The sequence below is a fragment of the Mytilus californianus genome, unplaced genomic scaffold (assembly GCF_021869535.1).
Source record: "Mytilus californianus isolate M0D057914Y unplaced genomic scaffold, xbMytCali1.0.p SCAF_1, whole genome shotgun sequence".
Lineage (NCBI taxonomy): Eukaryota > Metazoa > Mollusca > Bivalvia > Mytilida > Mytilidae > Mytilus > Mytilus californianus.
Genome location: NW_026262581.1, coordinates 113,723,557 through 113,745,478, shown reverse-complemented (window position 1 = coordinate 113,745,478; position 21,922 = coordinate 113,723,557). Strand labels below are relative to the sequence as shown.

At 32.6% G+C, this 21,922-nt stretch overlaps 1 protein-coding gene across 2 annotated transcripts in view; it reads left to right on the top strand.

Moving 5' to 3' along the window:
* Window positions 1–19,859, top strand: part of LOC127730906 (aminopeptidase O-like) — a 36,286-nt gene extending 16,427 nt beyond the window's left edge. The window contains exons 9-15 of one of the 2 annotated variants that reach the window (XM_052239524.1): window positions 8,380–8,420; window positions 8,799–8,862; window positions 9,917–9,976; window positions 10,641–10,724; window positions 15,678–15,794; window positions 17,266–17,352; window positions 18,338–19,859. In XM_052239524.1, coding sequence (XP_052095484.1) covers window positions 8,380–8,420; window positions 8,799–8,862; window positions 9,917–9,976; window positions 10,641–10,724; window positions 15,678–15,794; window positions 17,266–17,352; window positions 18,338–18,484 — 600 coding nt within the window. In that variant the 3' untranslated portion in view covers window positions 18,485–19,859. The remainder of the gene's footprint in view (window positions 1–8,379; window positions 8,421–8,798; window positions 8,863–9,916; window positions 9,977–10,640; window positions 10,725–15,677; window positions 15,795–17,265; window positions 17,353–18,337) is intronic. The other variant, XM_052239533.1, reaches the window with a different exon arrangement.
* The last annotated feature ends 2,063 nt before the right edge of the window (window positions 19,860–21,922 follow it).

Genomic DNA, 21,922 nt, shown 5'->3' with positions numbered 1-21,922 from the left:
CTAGACAAGTTTCTAAGAGTGTTACATTTCTACATCATCACCTTTTATAAAGAACTTGTATCATCAAAGGTAAGAGAGAATCCTTTGTTGGACTAGACAAGTTTCTTAGAATGTTACATTCCTATGTCATCACCTTTTATAAAGAACTTGTATTATCAAAGGTAAGAGAGAATCGTTTGTTGGACTAGACAAGTTTCTAAGAATGTTACATTTCTACATCATCACCTTTTATAAAGAACTTGTATCATCAAAGGTAAGAGAGAATCGTTTGTTGGACTAGACAAGTGTCTAAGAATGTTACATTCCTATGTCATCACCTTTTATAAAGAACTTGTATTATCAAAGGTAAGAGAGAATCCTTTGTTGGACTAGACAAGTTTCTAAGAATGTTACATTTCTACGTCATCACCTTTTATAAAGAATTTGTATCATCAAAGGTAAGAGAGAATCCTTTGTTGGACTAGACAAGTTTCTAAGAATGTTACATTTCTATGTCATCACCTTTTATAAAGAACTTGTATTATCAAAGGTAAGAGAGAATCCTTTGTTGGACTAGACAAGTTTCTAAGAATGTTACATTCCTATGTCATCACCTTTTATAAAGAACTTGTATTATCAAAGGTAAGAGAGAATCGTTTGTTGGACTAGACAAGTTTCTAAGAATGTTACATTTCTACATCATCACCTTTTATAAAGAACTTGTATCATCAAAGGTAAGAGAGAATCCTTTGTTGGACTAGACAAGTTTCTTAGAATGTTACATTCCTATGTCATCACCTTTTATAAAGAACTTGTATTATCAAAGGTAAGAGAGAATCCTTTGTTGGACTAGACAAGTTTCTAAGAATGTTACATTCCGTCATCAAATCCTTTTATAAAGAACTTGTATCATCAAAGGTAAGAGAGAATCCTTTGTTGGACTAGACAAGTTTCTAAGAATGTTACATTTCTACATCATCACCTTTTATAAAGAACTTGTATCTTCAAAGGTAAGAGAGAATCGTTTGTTGGACTAGACAAGTTTCTAAGAATGTTACATTCCAATGTCATCACCTTTTATAAAGAACTTGTATTATCAAAGGTAAGAGAGAATCCTTTGTTGGACTAGACAAGTTTCTAAGAATGTTACATTCCTACGTCATCACCTTTTATAAAGAACTTGTATTATCAAAGGTAAGAGAGAATCCTTTGTTGGACTAGACAAGTTTCTAAGAATGTTACATTCCTACGTCATCACCTTTTATAAAGAACTTGTATTATCAAAGGTAAGAGAGAATCCTTTGTTGGACTAGACAAGTTTCTAAGAATGTTACATTCCTACGTCATCACCTTTTATAAAGAACTTGTATTATCAAAGGTAAGAGAGAGTCCTTTGTTGGACTAGACAAGTTTCTAAGAATGTTACATTTCTACATCATCACCTTTTATAAAGAACTTGTGTCATCAAAGGTAAGAGAGAATCCTTTGTTGGACTAGACAGGTTTCTAAGAATGTTATATTCCATGTCATCACCTTTTATAAAGAACTTGTATCATCAAAGGTAAGAGAGAATCCTTTGTTGGACTAGACAAGTTTCTAAGAATGTTACATTCCTACGTCATCACCTTTTATAAAGAACTTGTATCATCAAAGGTAAGAGAGAATCCTTTGTTGGACTAGACAAGTTTCTAAGAGTGTTACATTCCTACGTCATCACCTTTTATAAAGAACTTGTATCATCAAAGGTAAGAGAGAATCCTTTGTTGGACTAGACAAGTTTCTAAGAATGTTACATTTCTACATCATCACCTTTTATAAAGAACTTGTATCATCAAAGGTCAGAGAGAATCCTTTGTTGGACTAGACAAGTTTCTAAGAATGTTACATTTCTACATCATCACCTTTTATAAAGAACTTGTATCTTCAAAGGTAAGAGAGAATCCTTTGTTGGACTAGACAAGTTTCTAAGAGTGTTACATTTCTATGTCATCACCTTTTATAAAGAACTTGTATCATCAAAGGTAAGAGAGAATCCTTTGTTGGAATAGACAAGTTTCTAAGAATGTTACATTTCTACATCATCACCTTTTATAAAGAACTTGTATCATCAAAGGTAAGAGAGAATCCTTTGTTGGACTAGACAAGTTTCTAAGAATGTTACATTCCTACGTCATCACCTTTTATAAAGAACTTGTATCATCAAAGGTAAGAGAGAATCCTTTGTTGGACTAGACAAGTTTCTAAGAATGTTACATTTCTACATCATCACCTTTTATAAAGAACTTGTATCATCAAAGGTAAGAGAGAATCGTTTGTTGAACTAGATAAGTTTCTAAGAATGTTACATTTCTACATCATCACCTTTTATAAAGAACTTGTATCATCAAAGGTAAGAGAGAATCGTTTGTTGGACTAGACAAGTTTCTAAGAATGTTACATTCCTATGTCATCACCTTTTATAAAGAACTTGTATTATCAAAGGTAAGAGAGAATCCTTTGTTGGACTAGACAAGTTTCTAAGAATGTTACATTCCTATGTCATCACCTTTTATAAAGAACTTGTATCTTCAAAGGTAAGAGAGAATCCTTTGTTGGACTAGACAAGTTTCTAAGAATGTTACATTCCTATGTCATCACCTTTTATAAAGAACTTGTATCATCAAAGGTAAGAGAGAATCCTTTGTTGGACTAGACAAGTTTCTAAGAATGTTACATTCCTATGTCATCACCTTTTATAAAGAACTTGTATCATCAAAGGTAAGAGAGAATCCTTTGTTGGACTAGACAAGTTTCTAAGAATGTTACATTCCTATGTCATCACCTTTTATAAAGAACTTGTATCATCAAAGGTAAGAGAGAATCCTTTGTTGGACTAGACAAGTTTCTAAGAATGTTACATTCCTATGTCATCACCTTTTATAAAGAACTTGTATTATCAAAGGTAAGAGAGAATCCTTTGTTGGACTAGACAAGTTTCTAAGAGTGTTACATTCCTACATCATCACCTTTTATAAAGAACTTGTATCATCAAAGGTAAGAGAGAATCCTTTGTTGGACTAGACAAGTTTCTAAGAGTGTTACATTCTTACGTCATCACCTTTTATAAAGAACTTGTATCATCAAAGGTAAGAGAGAGTCCTTTGTTGGACTAGACAAGTTTCTAAGAGTGTTACATTCCTACGTCATCACCTTTTATAAAGAACTTGTATCATCAAAGGTAAGAGAGAATCCTTTGTTGGACTAGACAAGTTTCTAAGAATGTTACATTTCTACATCATCACCTTTTATAAAGAACTTGTATCATCAAAGGTAAGAGAGAATCCTTTGTTGGACTAGACAAGTTTCTAAGAATGTTACATTCCTATGTCATCACCTTTTATAAAGAACTTGTATTATCAAAGGTAAGAGAGAATCCTTTGTTGGACTAGACAAGTTTCTAAGGGTGTTACATTCCTACGTCATCACCTTTTATAAAGAACTTGTATCATCAAAGGTAAGAGAGAATCCTTTGTTGGACTAGACAAGTTTCTAAGAGTGTTACATTCCTACGTCATCACCTTTTATAAAGAACTTGTATCATCAAAGGTAAGAGAGAATCCTTTGTTGAACTAGACAAGTTTCTAAGAATGTTACATTTCTACATCATCACCTTTTATAAAGAACTTGTATCATCAAAGGTAAGAGAGAATCCTTTGTTGGAATAGACAAGTTTCTACGAATGTTACATTTCTACATCATCACCTTTTATAAAGAACTTGTATCATCAAAGGTAAGAGAGAATCCTTTGTTGGACTAGACAAGTTTCTAAGAATGTTACATTCCTATGTCATCACCTTTTATAAAGAACTTGTATTATCAAAGGTAAGAGAGAATCCTTTGTTGGACTAGACAAGTTTCTAAGAGTGTTACATTCCTACGTCATCACCTTTTATAAAGAACTTGTATCTTCAAAGGTAAGAGAGAATCCTTTGTTGGACTAGACAAGTTTCTAAGAATGTTACATTTCTACATCATCACCTTTTATAAAGAACTTGTATCATCAAAGGTAAGAGAGAATCCTTTGTTGGACTAGACAAGTTTCTAAGAATGTTACATTTCTACATCATCACCTTTTATAAAGAACTTCTATCTTCAAAGGTAAGAGAGAATCCTTTGTTGGACTAGACAAGTTTCTAAGAGTGTTACATTTCTATGTCATCACCTTTTATAAAGAACTTGTATCTTCAAAGGTAAGAGAGAATCCTTTGTTGGACTAGACAAGTTTCTAAGAGTGTTACATTTCTATGTCATCACCTTTTATAAAGAACTTGTATCTTCAAAGGTAAGAGAGAATCCTTTGTTGGACTAGACAAGTTTCTAAGAGTGTTACATTTCTATGTCATCACCTTTTATAAAGAACTTGTATTATCAAAGGTAAGAGAGAATCCTTTGTTGGACTAGACAAGTTTCTAAGATTGTTACATTCTTACGTCATCACCTTTTATAAAGAACTTGTATCATCAAAGGTAAGAGAGAATCCTTTGTTGGACTAGACAAGTTTCTAAGAATGTTACATTCTTACGTCATCACCTTTTATAAAGAACTTGTATCATCAAAGGTAAGAGAGAATCCTTTGTTGGAATAGACAAGTTTCTAAGAATGTTACATTCTTACGTCATCACCTTTTATAAAGAACTTGTGTCATCAAAGGTAAGAGAGAATCCTTTGTTGAACTAGACAAGTTTCTAAGAATGTTACATTCTTACGTCATCACCTTTTATAAAGAACTTGTGTCATCAAAGGTAAGAGAGAATCCTTTGTTGGACTAGATAAGTTTCTAAGAATGTTACATTTCTACATCATCACCTTTTATAAAGAACTTGTATCATCAAAGGTAAGAGAGAATCCTTTGTTGGACTAGATAAGTTTCTAAGAATGTTACATTTCTACATCATCACCTTTTATAAAGAACTTGTATCATCAAAGGTAAGAGAGAATCCTTTGTTGGACTAGACAAGTTTCTAAGAATGTTACATTCCTATGTCATCACCTTTTATAAAGAACTTGTATCATCAAAGGTAAGAGAGAATCCTTTGTTGGACTAGACAAGTTTCTAAGAATGTTACATTCCTACGTCATCACCTTTTATAAAGAACTTGTGTCATCAAAGGTAAGAGAGAATCCTTTGTTGGACTAGACAAGTTTCTAAGAATGTTACATTTCTACATCATCACCTTTTATAAAGAACTTGTATCATCAAAGGTAAGAGAGAATCCTTTGTTGGAATAGACAAGTTTCTAAGAATGTTACATTTCTACATCATCACCTTTTATAAAGAACTTGTATCATCAAAGGTAAGAGAGAATCCTTTGTTGGAATAGACAAGTTTCTAAGAATGTTACATTCCTACATCATCACCTTTTATAAAGAACTTGTATCATCAAAGGTAAGAGAGAATCCTTTGTTGGACTAGACAAGTTTCTAAGAATGTTACATTCTTACGTCATTACCTTTTATAAAGAACTTGTATCATCAAAGGTAAGAGAGAATCCTTTGTTGGACTAGACAAGTTTCTAAGAATGTTACATTTCTACGTCATCACCTTTTATAAAGAACTTGTATTATCAAAGGTAAGAGAGAATCCTTTGTTGGACTAGACAAGTTTCTAAGAATGTTACATTTCTACATCATCACCTTTTATAAGGAACTTGTATCATCAAAGGTAAGAGAGAATCCTTTGTTGGACTAGACAAGTTTCTAAGAATGTTACATTTCTACGTCATCACCTTTTATAAAGAACTTGTATCATCAAAGGTAAGAGAGAGTCCTTTGTTGGACTAGACAAGTTTCTAAGAATGTTACATTTCTACGTCATCACCTTTTATAAAGAACTTGTATCATCAAAGGTAAGAGAGAGTCCTTTGTTGGACTAGACAAGTTTCTAAGAATGTTACATTTCTACGTCATCACCTTTTATAAAGAACTTGTATCATCAAAGGTAAGAGAGAGTCCTTTGTTGGACTAGACAAGTTTCTAAGAATGTTACATTTCTACGTCATCACCTTTTATAAAGAACTTGTATCATCAAAGGTAAGAGAGAATCTTTTGTTGGACTAGACAAGTTTCTAAGAATGTTACATTTCTACATCATCACCTTTTATAAAGAACTTGTATCATCAAAGTTAGGAGAAAACAAATTTCCAGAAGTTCAGGTTAATTAATTTATGATATGTAGAGAAATAACTTGTATTTCTGGATTTTTGTACTTTGGCACATTTTCATCTTCCTTGTAGATGATATTCAGACCAAGCATGTCATCCCATCCATTATCCTCCAATGCAAGTCCCTTTTAAATCTGCTATGGTTAATCTAATCCTCAATTTTAACATCCAATAAAATGAACTTTTTCTGTTGATTTGTTTCCTTTAAAGTCAGAAATCATAAATTAAAAACCCATGGACCAATTATTTTTATACGACCGCAAAAATTTTGCAGTCGTATATTGGTATCACGTCGTCGTCAGTGTTGTCAGCATTGTCCGAAGACAGTTGGTTTCCAGACAATAACTTTAGTATAATTAAATAGAAATCTATGAAATTTAAACACAAGGTTTATAACCACAAAAGGAAGGTTGGGATTGATTTTGGGGGTTATGGTCCAAATAATTTAGGAATTAGGGGCCAAAAAGGGGCCCAAATAAGCATTTTTCTAGTTTCCAGATAATTACTTGTGGAACGGTGTATGGATCTCTCTGAAATTATACCACAAGTTTCCATACCACAAAGGAATGGTTAGGATTTGCTTTGGGGGGTTATGGCTCAAACTATTTAGGAATTAGGGGCAAAAAAGGGGAAAAAACGGGTTTCCTGGTTAATGGACAATTACTTAAGACAATTTAAAAGCAGTGTAAGGGTGGTAATCCAAACACAACGTTTTGATTACCTCCCTTACACTGCTTTTAAATTATGTATAAAGAAATGTTGTATTGTCTTGAGATGATTAGCTGTCAATTTATTATTAGAAGTTACTATTAAGGAATATTAATTTTAGCCATGATTATGTATGTCATTTTCTATTTTAAGACTTTTATGATGTATTTAAATGGGTCATTATGGTTGCAAACTCCATTGGAAATTTTAACTAAGATTATGACCATATCTTGAGGGAAAGAATTTTTTTTGTGTCCATTTTTTCCCCAACTGTTCAGGGTTGGACCCAGTCTGTCCAGCTGCGGTCGGCTAAGCAATTTATTCTACATGTTTGCTTTAATACCAAAACGTCAATGCATATTTTTTTTCTCTTTATGTTCATGCATACATTTAAAAATGTGAACACATTTACAATTAATGATGTAGAACATTGGATGGCTGGTGCTATTCAAATATAATTGGAGTGAATCTAGATAAGTATATGCGTTTGATGACAACTGTCCTGTCAGGTACTTATATATATAACTGTGTGATAACTAGTGCTAGGAGCACTTAGGAAATGATAAAACTTAACAAATTCAAAAACATTTTCAGCGTATGTATTTTAGTCCATTAAAGACAAAAACATTTTAAACATTTTTGTGAGCACTCAGCCCTCCCCTGACCAAAGACATTGGTATAACAAAATGACATAAGAACAAACTGTAAAGATCAGTTAGAAAGGGCTTGACAGGTTGGTCAGATTGGTACTTACCACAAAAACAAAAGACAAATACAAAAGACTTAAAAGTGGTGATCTACGAGTACTTGGCAGTTATTGAAAGCTAGTTTACAGACCAATTTTAACTAATAAATAGACCAATTTCTTCCAGCCAAATTATCAATCAGTACACCTCCAATGGATTTAATTTAAGGACATTAAAAGCTTAACCTTGTGCAATGCCAAAATATAGGCAAACAAAAAATGTATTGCCAGGTTTTAAGACCAATAGTGAAACATGATTGGGACTATTTCAGATATTTAATAAGAGAAAAGGAGGAATATTCATTATTCCAAGTAGGGGCACTTAATGGGCAACATGGCATTCCATTTACACAGATTTTCACTATGATTTGATAATACAGTGAAACAATCATGTTGTACCTTTAAATATTTCTATATTATATAAATCATAAACGCTGTATTCAAGGCAGGCCAGAAAAAAACCCACCAAAGAACAATAACTCTTGTAGCTGGGTTGTACATGTAAATATGGGAAGAGAAAGAAGTGAATATTTTCTATGATGTGCTTAAATATTTTTAGTTTTCCATGAATTTAATACATATTTAGTGTTTAAAAGTTGTTATTTTATAAATGAAAAATAAAGCTTATTGGTATTTAATTTTTTACTATAGAACAGCATAATTCTAAATAATCCTATGATAAAAGAGTACTTGTTCTTTGCATGATATATTGAATTAAGCACTTACACAACTAATGATATTTTACAGGATGTGATCTCATTCATTTTTAATGTTCTGCCAGAATTAAGGTGAGTATAAACAGGTTTTCACAAGTATCTATTCATCTATTAGTTTAGCTTAGATTGTGTTTATTAATGAGTGGCACATTTCAGGCCAAAAAGTACCACTGGAAGATACAAATTACTAAATCAAACAGTGATTAATTTGAATTTTGGTGGATAGTTGTCTCATTGGCAACCATACCACATCTCCTTAGTTTCATATTGGGGGGTTAAAGGGGAGGGGGGTTATTATTCCTCAACTAGACATCAGCTAAATGACATTGATAACCAAGACATTTTTGAAAAAGAGGGACAATTTCATAGCTTTTCAAAAAGTTTTTGTTGCACTTTAAATATACTTGTAGTCTCGGTACTTCTTCAGGTTTTTTTGTCTATTTATTTCAGAGATAATGGTTTAACAGAAGAGAAGGTATTGGCAGACTGGTTAGATAAACCTGGTATGCCAGAGGTATATAACCTGTATTATTTATTTCTTATATATGGAAGCACCTGATCTTGTTTTCTTGCTCCTTAACAAAATAGAAGATAATGTGGTTGGTTTGCAGTAACATCCAGTTGATATCACCCTTAAGAAACTAATTTTGTAATAGTTAGCTTCCATGGCAAAATCTAATATTATTTGATTTGTGAAGAAATTTAGATTTATATTTTTAGTGGAGTTCTAATATGCTTCTTCAAAAAAAATTAGATGTTTGAAGTTGTACATCTGTATGATGATGTATTCAATTCTTTGTTTTGTCTTTAAATTTGCAAATATTTTTTTTTGGCCAACCAAATTAACTAGATGTACAGTTGGATGCTCACTTTTATGCTATGCTGAGTGATATTTTGCCAATACTTTAATGTCTGTTGTTTATATATTGGCATGTCTCATTATCAATTATTGCCAGTCATCATGTGTCTTTGTCAGTTGGCCCAAAAGGTCTGGTGACTTTCTATGGATTTTGGATTCTCCATAAGTGCTGTTATTCTATCCTAATCAAAATATTAAATAATTACCAAATTCTATGGTGGCCGGATGCGGCCATTTCGCCTTTTCGCGTTATTGCGTTTTCTCCTTTCACTTTGCAAACACAAAATCGAGAAATCGTGAAATCTGGAAATCGAATAAGCGAGAAAGCGAAATCGAGAAATCGGGAAATCGAGAAATCGGGAAATCGAGAAATCGAGAAATCTGGAAATTGAGAAATCCAGAAATCGGGAAATCGAGAAATCTATTTCCCATTTTCGCTTTCACGTCTTCTCTTTTTCACTTTCTTGATTTCTTGATTTCTCGATTTCCTGATTTCTCTATTTCTCTATTTCTCGATTTCCTGATTTCCTCGATTTCTCGATTTCGCGTGAAAGTGAAAGGAGAAAACGCGAAAAGGTGAAATGGCCGCATCTGCCCACCATAAAATTCTGATAAAAAACCAACCATTATAATGTGAAATGCATTTACAATAAGACAAATGTTAGCCAATCGATACCAACTGGAATTTGGTTGTCCTTTCTTTTAACAGGCATTGAAAGTTTATGGACTTAGTGAAGGAAATGTTCAACTACAACAAGTAAAGAAACAGGTATTGGTAACGTTTTGTATACTTATGTTTATATTAATGAAAAGAAGGGATATACAATTTTCTGTTATAGTAAATATTAAACATTTTGTGAAAATAGTTGTCTCCCACTTGAGTTCAAGGTATATGTGTTTAATGTTTTTGAATAGTTTGAACAGAAATTTTGATAAAATTATTTTCCAAAAATTATTATGCATTTTCAATGAAAAATTTCGATAACATATCAGTCTTTTGTATGCATATTATAAGATAAAATAGTTATTCCAGTAGTCATCAGTTTCTTTTTTTGGTGGATGAAATTTAATGAAATATGATGTTTCAGTTTTTTAGAGGGGAAAAACATCTATCTCAAGAATTTTACATGAAATTTTCTTCAAAATATTTTTTGATCTATATATCCCAAAACAACTATTTTCAAACAAAACAGGGGATACTTTAGTTAAATCAGAAAAAAAAAGCATTTTCTACCTAGTAACAATTCATTGACATAACCAACAACTGCTGTAGAAGAAATATTTGGTTTTTTTTCTTAATTATATCTAACAAAAGGGTAAACCAGATTATGAATGATCATATTATTGCGCACAAGTCATACTGATGGATTACATAAAATGTGGAGAATAGCAAAAAAGTATAAAATGTCATCATCATTTTTTTTTTATGACAGGTTTCTTTATTAAGAATGTCCTATCCAACAGAAGGCAGTAGAAAGAGGAAGAGGAAACTAAACATGAAACCTAAATTAGAAGATGTAAGTTATTCAAGAATAAGTTTAACCTTCACAAAGACCATTCATGTCCATTGAAACTTCCTAGCAGCGCATGATTTTCAACAAAAAGAGTTATGATTTCACAGAAAAATGATGATACATATATAATCAAAATGATAACATGTTGCATAGATTTCACCTTATTTGTGCAAAACGCACCTACTTAGTCAGATTTTTTTAAACATGCTAGCTAATATAGATACTTTCTGCAGGAAGACATGTCACCATACTTGAAACTGTTATTCTGACTATGAGCTGACCAGTCTTTTCTCCTTCTCCTTGAATTGCCTTGCTGAACACATGGCAACAAATACCATTTGTGAAGTATTTGGTTTGATTCTGCTGGGGATCAACCGAATAACACCCTTCTCAATGCAAACACAAGACTATCTAGGCAGTCAGGATTATTGGAAAATCATCCAGATTTGAACATATTTTTTTTAATGAATCAGAAGCTTATAAATGCAATTGATTTATATATAAAACTTTAAACCCAAATAATAGGCATATTGATTTTGAGTGAAAAACTTACTAGGAGAATTAGGCCATAATCACTTTTGTCATTTTTAGCTCACCAGGCCCGAAGGGCCCCATATGAGCTTATGCCATCACTTGACGTCTGTCATCGGCCGTCGTCTGTTGTTGTCGTTGTCGTCGTAAACTATTTAAAAAATCTTCTCCTCTGAAACGACTGGGCCAAATACCATCAAACTTTAATTGAATGTTCCTTAGGGTATCTAGTTCATAAATTGTATCCAAAGTTTTGATCCATCAACAAACATGGCCGCAATGGCTAAAAATAGAACATAGGGGCCAAATGCAGTTTTTGGCTTATATCTCAAAAACTAAAGCATTTAGAGCAAATCTGACAGGGGTAAAAATGTTTAATAGGTCAAGATCTATCAGCCCTGCAATTTTCAGACAATCCAAACAACCCATCTTTATCTTCAATAATATTCAAGATAAAAACCAAAAACTGCAAAATTTCCTTAAAATTACCACTAAATTTTGCAGTTTTTGGTTATTATCGTGAATATTATTGAAGATAAAGATAAACTGTAAACAGCAAAAATGTTCAGCAAAGTAAGATCTACAAAAAAGTTAATATGACCAAAATTGTCAATTGACCCCTGAAGGAGTTATTGCCCTTTAAAGACAATTTTACACAATTTGTTCATCATGTTTGCTAACATTTAAAAATCTTCTCCTCTGAAACTACTGGGCCTAATACTTCTAAACTTTAACTGAATGTTCCTTAGGGTAACTGGTTTATTAATTTTATCCGAAGTTTTGATCCATTAACAAACATGGTCGCCATGGCTAAAAATAGAACATAGGGGTCAAATGCAGTTTTTGTGGAGCCTGCGACTTTTGTCGCAGAAAGCTCAACATAGGGATAGTGATCCAATGGCAGCGGCAGAGGCGTTAACTAACTTCTTAAAAGCTTAATATTTCAGAAGGTAGAAGACCTGGATGCTTCAAACATTGTATATAGATGCCTTATGATATGAAGTTTACGTCTGTCATATGTCCATTGTCCTTGACCTCATTTTCATGGTTCAGTGACTACTTGAAAAAAAAGTTAAGATTTTTTTGTAATGTTAATTTCTCTCTTATTATGAGTAATAGGATAACTATATTTGGTATGTGCGTACCTTGCAAGGTCCTCATGCCTGTCAGACAGTTTTCACTTGACCTCGACCTCATTTCATGGATCAGTGAACAAGGTTAAGTTTTCGTGGTCAAGTCCATATCTCAGATACTATAAGCAATAGGTCTACTATATTTGGTGTATGTAATGATTGTAAGGTGTACATGTCCAACTGGCAGGTGTTATCTGACCTTGACCTCATTTTCATGGTTCAGTGGTCTTAGTTTAGTTTTTGTGTTTTGGTCTGTTTTTCTAATACTGTATGCAAAAGGTCAACTATATTTGGCGTATGGAAGTATTTTACGATGTACATGTCAGTCTGGCAGGTTTTATTTGACCTTGACCTCATTTTCATGGTTCATTGCTTATGTTAAGTTTTTGTGTTTTGGTCTGTTTTTCTTAAACTTTAACCAATAGGTCAACTATTTTTGGTGTATGGAATGATTGTAAGGTGTATATGTCTGTCTGGCAGGTATCATCTGACCTTCACCTCATTTTCATGGTTGATTGGTCAATGTTCAGTTTTCCTGGTTAACTTTGTTTCTTAGATACTTTAAGCAATAGGTCAACTATATTTGATGCATGGAATGATTTTAAGGTGTACATGTCTGTCTGGCAGGGTTCATCTGACCTTGACCTCATTTTCATGGTTCATTGGTCAGTATAGAATTTCCATGGTTTGGTCTGTTTCTTGTATACTATAAGCAATAGGTCATCTATATTCTGTGTATGGAACGATTGTATTAAAGGTGTACATGTATTTCTGGCTTGGTTCATCTGACCTTGACCTCATTTTCTTGGATCATAAATGTTAATGTGATACTTGCAGTAAAACTTTATATGTAGGACTATCAACATAAAATCAATGGTCAGTATAGTAGGCGAGACATTTCAGCGTGTGCACTCTTGTTGGCTTTTATCTCAAAAACTATAGCAGTTAGAGCAAAAGTGACAGGAGTTAATTTGATGAATAAGTCAAGATCTATCTGCTATGAAATTTTCAGATCAATTGGACCACCCATTGTAGGGTTGCTGTCCGAAATAGTTCATTTTTATGAAATTTTACTGTTTTTGGTTATGATCTTTAATATTATAATAGATAGAGTGAAAGTGTAAATGGCAAAAATGTTCAGCTAAGTATACGTAGGATCTACAAATAAGTCTAATGATCAAAATAGTCAATTTGTCTCCTGAAGGAGTTATTGCCCTTGAAACGTTTATTTTTTACATTTTTTCGTGCAAGTCTATTTATCAAAAATCTTCTTCTCTGAAACTACTGGGCCAAATATACTTCCAAACTCTAACTGAATGTTCCTTAGGGTATCTAGTTTAAAAATTGTATCTGAAGTTTTGATCTACAAACATGGCCGCCATTGTTAAAAATAGAACATAGTGGACAAAAGCAGTTTTTGGCTTATATCTCAAAAACTACAGCAGTTAGAGCAAAAGTGAAAGGTAGTTGAAGTGATAAATGGGTCATGATCTATCTGTTATGAAATTTTAAGACAAGTTCGACAACCCATTGTTGGGTTACTGTTGGAAATAGTTTATTTTTATTAAATTTTACTGTTTTTGGTTATTTTCTTTAATATTATAATAGACAGAGAGAAAGTATAAATGGCAATAAATGTTCAGCTAAGTAAGATCTACAAATAAGTCAATATGATCAAAATAGTCAATTGACCCCTTGAGGAGTTATTGCCCTTATAACGTATTTTTTTTTACATTTTTTGTGAGTCTAATTACTTTTTCAAAAATCTTCTTCTCTGAAACTACTTGGCCAAGTACTTAAAAACTTTAATTGAATGTTCCTTAGGGTATGTAGTTTATGGATTGTATTCGGGGATTTGATCCATTCAAAAACATGGCGGCAGTTTCTAAAAATAGAACATAGGGGTCAAATGAAGTTTTTGGCTTTCATCTCAAAAAACTAAAGCAGTAAGAGCAAAACTGACATAGGTGAAAGTGTTAAACAGGTTTAGATCTACCTGTCAAGTAATCTTCAGACCAATAGGACAACTTATTGTTGGGTTACTGTCCAGAAATAGTTAATTTTTAGGAAATTTTACAGTTTTGGGTTATGTATTATCTTTAATATTATTATAGAAAGAGAGAAAGTGTAAATGACAAAATTGTTCAGCAAAGTAAGATCTACAAATAAGTCAAATGCCTGAAACTGAAATTACAGGTGTGCGATATCAGGCTCTCTCAGTGATCGGGAAGGACGTGCGCCTTGCGCCAATTGCGCTTATCGACCAGAAATGGCGCATAGAGTGACAAATGTAAGCGCCCGCGTGGCGCATGATATTTTTCACTTCGTTTTGAAACGTTGAGATATCGTCTAATGGATTTCCGATCGTATTTCGTGCCGCCATGTGTGAGTACACAACTGTGTAGTGTTTACTCCAATGATAGGAGCACCTATATATTTTTGGGACGTCTCGGGTGTTTTCCTATGGTAATATTAGCAACATGCGGTATGACTGATAACCCAAAAAACGTAATTAACCATCATTCATGATATAATTTTTTTATAAACAACTTTAAATTTGTGAAAATTGGCTAGTACCTAATTATAATCTTTTAAGTAAGCTTGCTATTATTTCGATTGAAAAATCCAAAAGCCTTTTTATGAATAGCATAGTATTTGTCTCCATAAAAGGGGCTTAACTGTCCTTATCAATTTTTTTGGTCTTTGGCTCGTTTTGACATTTTGTAAACATGCCTTCAGCGAATTGTTGTTGTGTCTTATCAATTAACGTTGCTCTCTACTGTTATTCTTGTCATCGTGATGAAGTAATAATAATACAAGTGCAGAGGAAATGTCAGAAACGTCCTCTAATACGGAACGTCTGGAATAAGTATGGTATCGACGAAGACCCAAATTTAATGTAAAAAAAACCATGAACATGAACAAGGGAACAGTACAAGTTTTAACATTGTAAATAAAGGTTATCGTAAATATTGCCCGGTTTGGAAGAAGTTATTGTATATTCATTGAAATTGAAATTACAAAATCACAGGAACAATATCCATGATATTAATTAGAATCATACTTGTAAGTACAGTGAAATATACACTTTTTTTATTTATTTTTTTTATTGTAAACGAATGGCCCACTCATTTGACAACATGGCCCATTAATTCTAAAAATGGCTCATTGAATTTATTTTTGGGGGGCCCTGGGCCCATAGAGAAAAAATCCTTCCAGATCACTGCTCTCTTGAGCCTCTTGTTAAGAATAGTTTTACTATAGCTTATATAAAATTTCTTGGCTTTTTCAGTTAGCTCCCTTACAGTTGGTGTTATTTCTTGAGATATTGCTGGAGGATGAGAAAATTCCAGCCAATCAACTGGTTAACATTCGGACCAGATATCATATGATGTCACAGAATGCAGATGTAAGTTTAAGCCTGTGGTAGGAGGGCCAAATGTCATATTGTTTTTGTCATTTAATCTAAAAAGTGGAAATCTATATGGAATTAATTTTTGCCAGGCAACTACCAAATCATGTGAAGTGTGAGACTTCATATATGCATGCACTAGGGTTAGTGATTTGAAGGTTGAACCTCGCTTACTATTTTTATGTACAATCAAAATGCCAATAGTTGTACATGCTGGCAGCTTATTTCTCTGTCCTTATGTTATTTTTTACACTATGTCAACCAAACATAGGGACTTACCTAACGAATGAAGTTATTTGAATTGACTGAAATGTATATGCAATTTAGGTATAAGTCTCTATCATCGTCTCTCTTCTCTAATTGAACTAAATTTTGTCCAATTTAATGAAGTGATCAACTGTAGATCCAGGTCATTTTATGTAAAAAAAATGCATATGTATAAATATAAATCTGAGGAAACAAAATTTCTGCTGTTTACTGACCAACCTTAGGAAAAAAATACTGATTTGACAGACAAATCTAGTCATCATGTCACAGAATGTAGGTAAATGTTATAGAAAAAGCAGAACATAATGTTTTATGCAATAAGTAAGTGTCTGACCTATATGTAAAGCTCTAAAACTATGGTGTGGCTAAACATAGTGTAAATTAATTAGCCACTTTATTTAAATTATATCATATAAAAACAGATCAACTCTTATAAATTAATGTATTTTTTATGAATATGAAACAAACCAGTGCACCCTCATGAATGAATTGATCAATCTACCTGTAGTGAGAGTATGTACAGTTGGATAACTTTTAGGCTTATTTTATCTTAGGGGTCCTTATTTTTATAGAAAAAAGTAAAATAACAAAAATAGCAAACTCCAAGGAAAATTCAAAACAGAAAGTCCCTTATCAAATTTAGAGTTATACTAAATCAATCCTTACCCAATCCTAACCCAAACACTAGCCCTTATCCTAAAATCTCACCATATCTTAGAACAAAGCCTTACCTTAATGTAACCTTGAATAAACCCAAATCCTAAAGTACAGGGACCTCTCTTGTAAAATATGGCATACACTTTGTGGGTGTTTATGGTAAAATCAGATTATTTGAAGAGAATTTGTTATGTAAATATCTGAAGATATTGATGTAAATTTCTTTCAAGTAGTGTTTCATTTGGTGTATATGATGTTATTCCTTTAACTACAATTTATATTTGTAAAGAAATCATCCATGATAAGAGGGACACAGGTAATTTCCACAAGGTGACCGGAGATGGTTTTGGCTACTTTTTTTATTTTGATGTTCTTAAATGTATTATATACTTGGATTCTCAAACATTTGGTCTCAGACCTGATTGAAGATTATTCCAGAGACAAAATTTTATTAGAAATTTTGAGTTTATTAGTCATTTAACTGTACAAAAGCTAAGGTTGAGAGGCAATCATATTTTACGAAGGTTAATTTTGTTTTTTACAGGTACAACATAGATGGTGTGAGTTGGTCATAAAACACAAAGTACAAAAATTTTATCAAGATCTGAGAGAATTTCTCCTAAATCATCAGGTTAGTATATTTCCCCCTTGCTTTTATATTCTTTTGTTACTGAAGCTACAATAACTTTTGATTTTGCATTACGAAAGGGAACTCTATTAAAGAAACTGTAATCTGATGACAAATGCAGCCAATAGAGACAAACATTTTATTCTGATGTTTAGCTTGCATGACCAGTTGGAGCTATTGTCACCATTATGCCATTTGTTTATTTGTCACAATTTTGTAGAGCCACTTTTAGCCAAAATATGCATAAAGGGTCATATTGGTTCTGGTATGAAAACTCCACATTTCCTCCTGATCAGTAGCAAATCATGATCTGATTGGTAAATCTTTTGAAATTTTTTCCTCTTTTAGATTACAAAGAATCTTCATTTCATGCTTATCAGATAACATTAATGGAGGATAGTTGCTTTGTAGATTCTTGATGAATCTTTTGTAAAATTAAATCTTCATCTTCTTATTCTTTGAAGCTGGAACATGTTAAAAGTAAAAGTTAACCTTAGATGGATTTGGCTATTTTTTTAGGACCTTTTTGGTAATATAGCTCTTCAACTGTTTCGGTTCTTATACATCCTTGGCTTTCAAATATTCAGCTATGAGCGTTCCTGATGAAGGAGAATCCAGGAAAGTGCTTCAGACGCATGAAATTTATAATGTGTTGTTTTCATTTTTTTTAGAACTGATCTATTTAAAGGTTATTAAATCAGTTAAAAAAGTTGGATAAGTGGATAGCAAATGATATACCAAATCAACATATTCATTGAAAATACAAGTCTATTCTTAAGAAAAATTAGCAGGAATGAGGCATGAAAGATCCTCTAATAATTATATATCTTGTTATAATCTGATGAAAAATGCAGCCAATAGCAACAAACATTTTATTCTGATTGGTAAATTTTTAGCTTACTTACATGACCAGTGTGAGCTATTGTCCACAAATTTTAATACATTAAATTATGAGATAATATTTTATTGGAGTGATACTTTGTTTAAGGCTATGGGTGTCTATTTATATGGAGAAATGGTTTTATCAGGCTGTAAACAACAAAAGAAGCTAGCTGAAGAATGTTTCAATACTTTAAAAGATCATATGGAACCAGATCCTTACTCAACTGTCAAATCTATGGTCTATGGTACATAATCATGAACCTGGTTCATTATAATTTACCCAAAGTGATGATCTCCCAGAAAAAATATCGGAAGTGAAAAAAGATTTAACCAAAAGAACGATTTAAGAGAGTAAAAGAAGACAGGATTGTGCTTAATTTTTTGCACAAGGTTTATCCTTTCATCTAAAGAGGTTTGAACTTTCCAGTTGAATATCTATGAAAGTATTAACATGTTGCTTTGATAAAGATGTAAAACACAAAGCAAGACTGTAAAACAATTATGAATGTTTCAATTTGTTAACAAATTTATTTATAAAGACAAGGTTTCACATAAAATCTTTCAGGTAACATTTACAGGTGCTCAACCCACAAAGTTCTTAGCCTACCCCAATGTGACTGAATGAAAAAGGTGTCCTCGTCTTTAGGCCACAAATGAAATTTAGATTGTTGGATGATGACTACCTACCCAAATTTCAAGCAGCCTACCCAGAAAAATTTTATAACACAAATAGTTTCAGATTTTTTGTTTAAAGTTTTTTTCCTGCTCTAATGTCGTTTTCTTGTCCAAATAGATATAGGAAGCTGTGGTATGAGTGCCAATGAGACAACTCTCCATCCAAGTAACAATTTATAATACAAAGATAAAATAAACATGTGAAAGCTCCCTCACAGGCAAACAACCCATAATTGAAAAATATAAGGGCATACACCACAAGCACGGGGACACATTCTACTGCATCCACACAGCACGAGCAACAAACCCTGCAGTAAATAGATATAGGAAGATGTGGTATGAGTGCCAATGAGACAACTCTCCATCCAAGTAACAATTTATAATACAAAGATAAAATAAACATGTGAAAGCTCTCTCACAGGCAAACAACCCATAATTGAAAAATATAAACATGTTACTTATGTTATTGCCAAAAAAAAAAAGAATCCCTACCTACCTTCCGGACCCTATGATATAAGGCATGGGAAGGCAACATCAAACAAATAAATTTATTAAGGGTGGCCGTAGGGTGTCATATGTATAATGCAGAAAGTCTGGACATTGATTGCAGTAGATCACACGTTAACAAACCTCATTTACTTACTATGAAAAAGAGTAGGCTTTGTAAGCCTAAATAATACTAAAAGCATGTTCTAATATTTTCACCCATTTTAAAGTCTGTACTTGACCAAATCTAAAATGTACTTGACAATCTGAAGTTTACTACCACTTCATCAGACACTGATCTTCAAAATTTATTTCAGTGTTAATTTCATGTACATATTCTGAACTGTTTTTGACAGAGTCTGAGTTGTACTTGATAATGTCTGTTAGAGGTCAGTTATGCCTTCAAAATTGGTTTGTTAATTGGTTACCATTTATCTGTTTGAAATTAAATTTTCTTTTCTACTTCATTTTAATTGACTGCAATTCACATAACGTTTTTGTCTCGCCTTGACGGAGTCAAAAAGCGAGACATAGGTATATGCTGTTTCAGGCATCGGTGGCAGTGACAATAATGTATTAGTTTATGATTAGGTCAGCTTATTGGGAACCACTAGTGGTGGGTGAATGATATTTGGTATGCAGTTATATTATCATTGGCACATCTCATTTCCATAGAGATTGTTCTGCCCCGCCCCCTAAGTCATGGTCTATTGACTTTCGAACTTTTGCTTAGTTTACATGTATTAGTTAGTGATTAGGTCAGTTCAAGGGGAACCACTAGTAGTAGGTGAATAATATAGCTCCATGAGAAAAAAGGACATAAAAGAATAATTGAACAAAAATAAACACAATTTCTTTTAGCTACTCTGTAATTGTAAAATACAAGACCTATAATTGTAAGCAGCTGTTTTATTATAAAAAAAAAAGTTGAGCGCTAGGTGACAACATTTGCTTTCTGAATATATTGAGATCTCAAAGATCCAGGCTAAACCTTTCTTCACCATTACTAAAACATATGTCTATCAGAGAAGTTGTATTATGTTAATTCGATGCAACAGTACTTTACCGATGTTCAAATCACATAAGTCCACTAAGAATATACAAATCAAGGTAAAAACAAAATCTTAAGAATCACTGTAGTGTACCTGTTAATCATGACCAACGGCTCCATACATTTGCATGTATCCCAATTTGTTCATGGTAAGCTGCATTGTTACTAAAAGTTCATTGCATAATACATATGATGACAAAAGCTATGATTTGATAAACGATTGTTTACTATATATATATGGAGATATGGTATGATTGATAATGAGACATGACAAAATGTAAAACAGTTCAAAGGAGGAAACCAACGGCCTCACTTATGAAAAAATTCGTAAGGGTTCGGCGGAACCCAGTGTCTCGTCTACTTTTGCTGTTAATCGCAGGCTCAACAAAAATGAGGAAAAAAATCAATAAAAATATTCCTCTCTATACTATCTTTTGATTGTAAGAAGCTTCTGTCAAAGTTTGGTATAAATCCAGGATAGTTAATGAATCTAAAAAATGTTTTAAAAACTTTAACTGCAGACTGTATTTAATGTTAACTGGAAGAAAAACTGTCCATTTATAAGTAAAATATGGATAAACAGGTACAAAATTTTAACAAAATTTCCTACTAGATACTAGCCTTTGATCATAAACAAGCTTCTGTCCAAGTTTGGGTACAAATCCAGGATAGTTTAAGAAAGTTATTAAAATTTTAAAAACTTTAACCACAGAGTGAATGTATTGTTTCCTGGCAGAAAAACTAAGTCCATTTATAAGTAAAATACGGAAAAAATGAAATTTTTTTTTAACAAATTTACTTCTGGATACTATCTTATGATCATAAACAAGCTTCTGTCCAAGTTTGGTACAAATCCAGGATAGTTTAAGAAAGTTATTAAAATTTCAAAAACTTTAACCACAGAGTGAATATTTGTGGACGCCGCCGACGACAACGACGACGACGACGACGATGACGCCGACGGAATTTAGGATCGCTATGTCTCGCTTTTTCGACTAAAGTCGAAGGCTCGACAAAAACAATAAACAAAACATAAAGAAAACAGACAGCAACCAACGACAACTACTTAATTACAGGCTCCAGACTGAGTACAGGCACGTTACAGCACGTGGAAAGAAACGCTTTTAATTATCAAAATGTTCATAAATTAGAGGCAACAGTAGTGTACCTATGTTAAAAAGTTTCATCACTTAAAATAAACAAATCAAGGTAAAAAAAAAACCAAACACTTATGGAAGTTCAAAAGGAGCGAGACCTTTTGTGTCATAAAACATTTATCATCAACAAAGATATTGGAAAAATATTGTAAAAATGTAAAATTTCACATTCATGTTATGAAAAGCTTTCGTTTGTGTTTCTGGGAAGATGGGTGATCAATAAATAAAAGGTAAATAGTGGTAGAAGAAATTATTAGTAAACGAAAGATTTATGGTTTATCTGCTTAATAACAGATCTATACCGAGACAAACGGTTATCGTC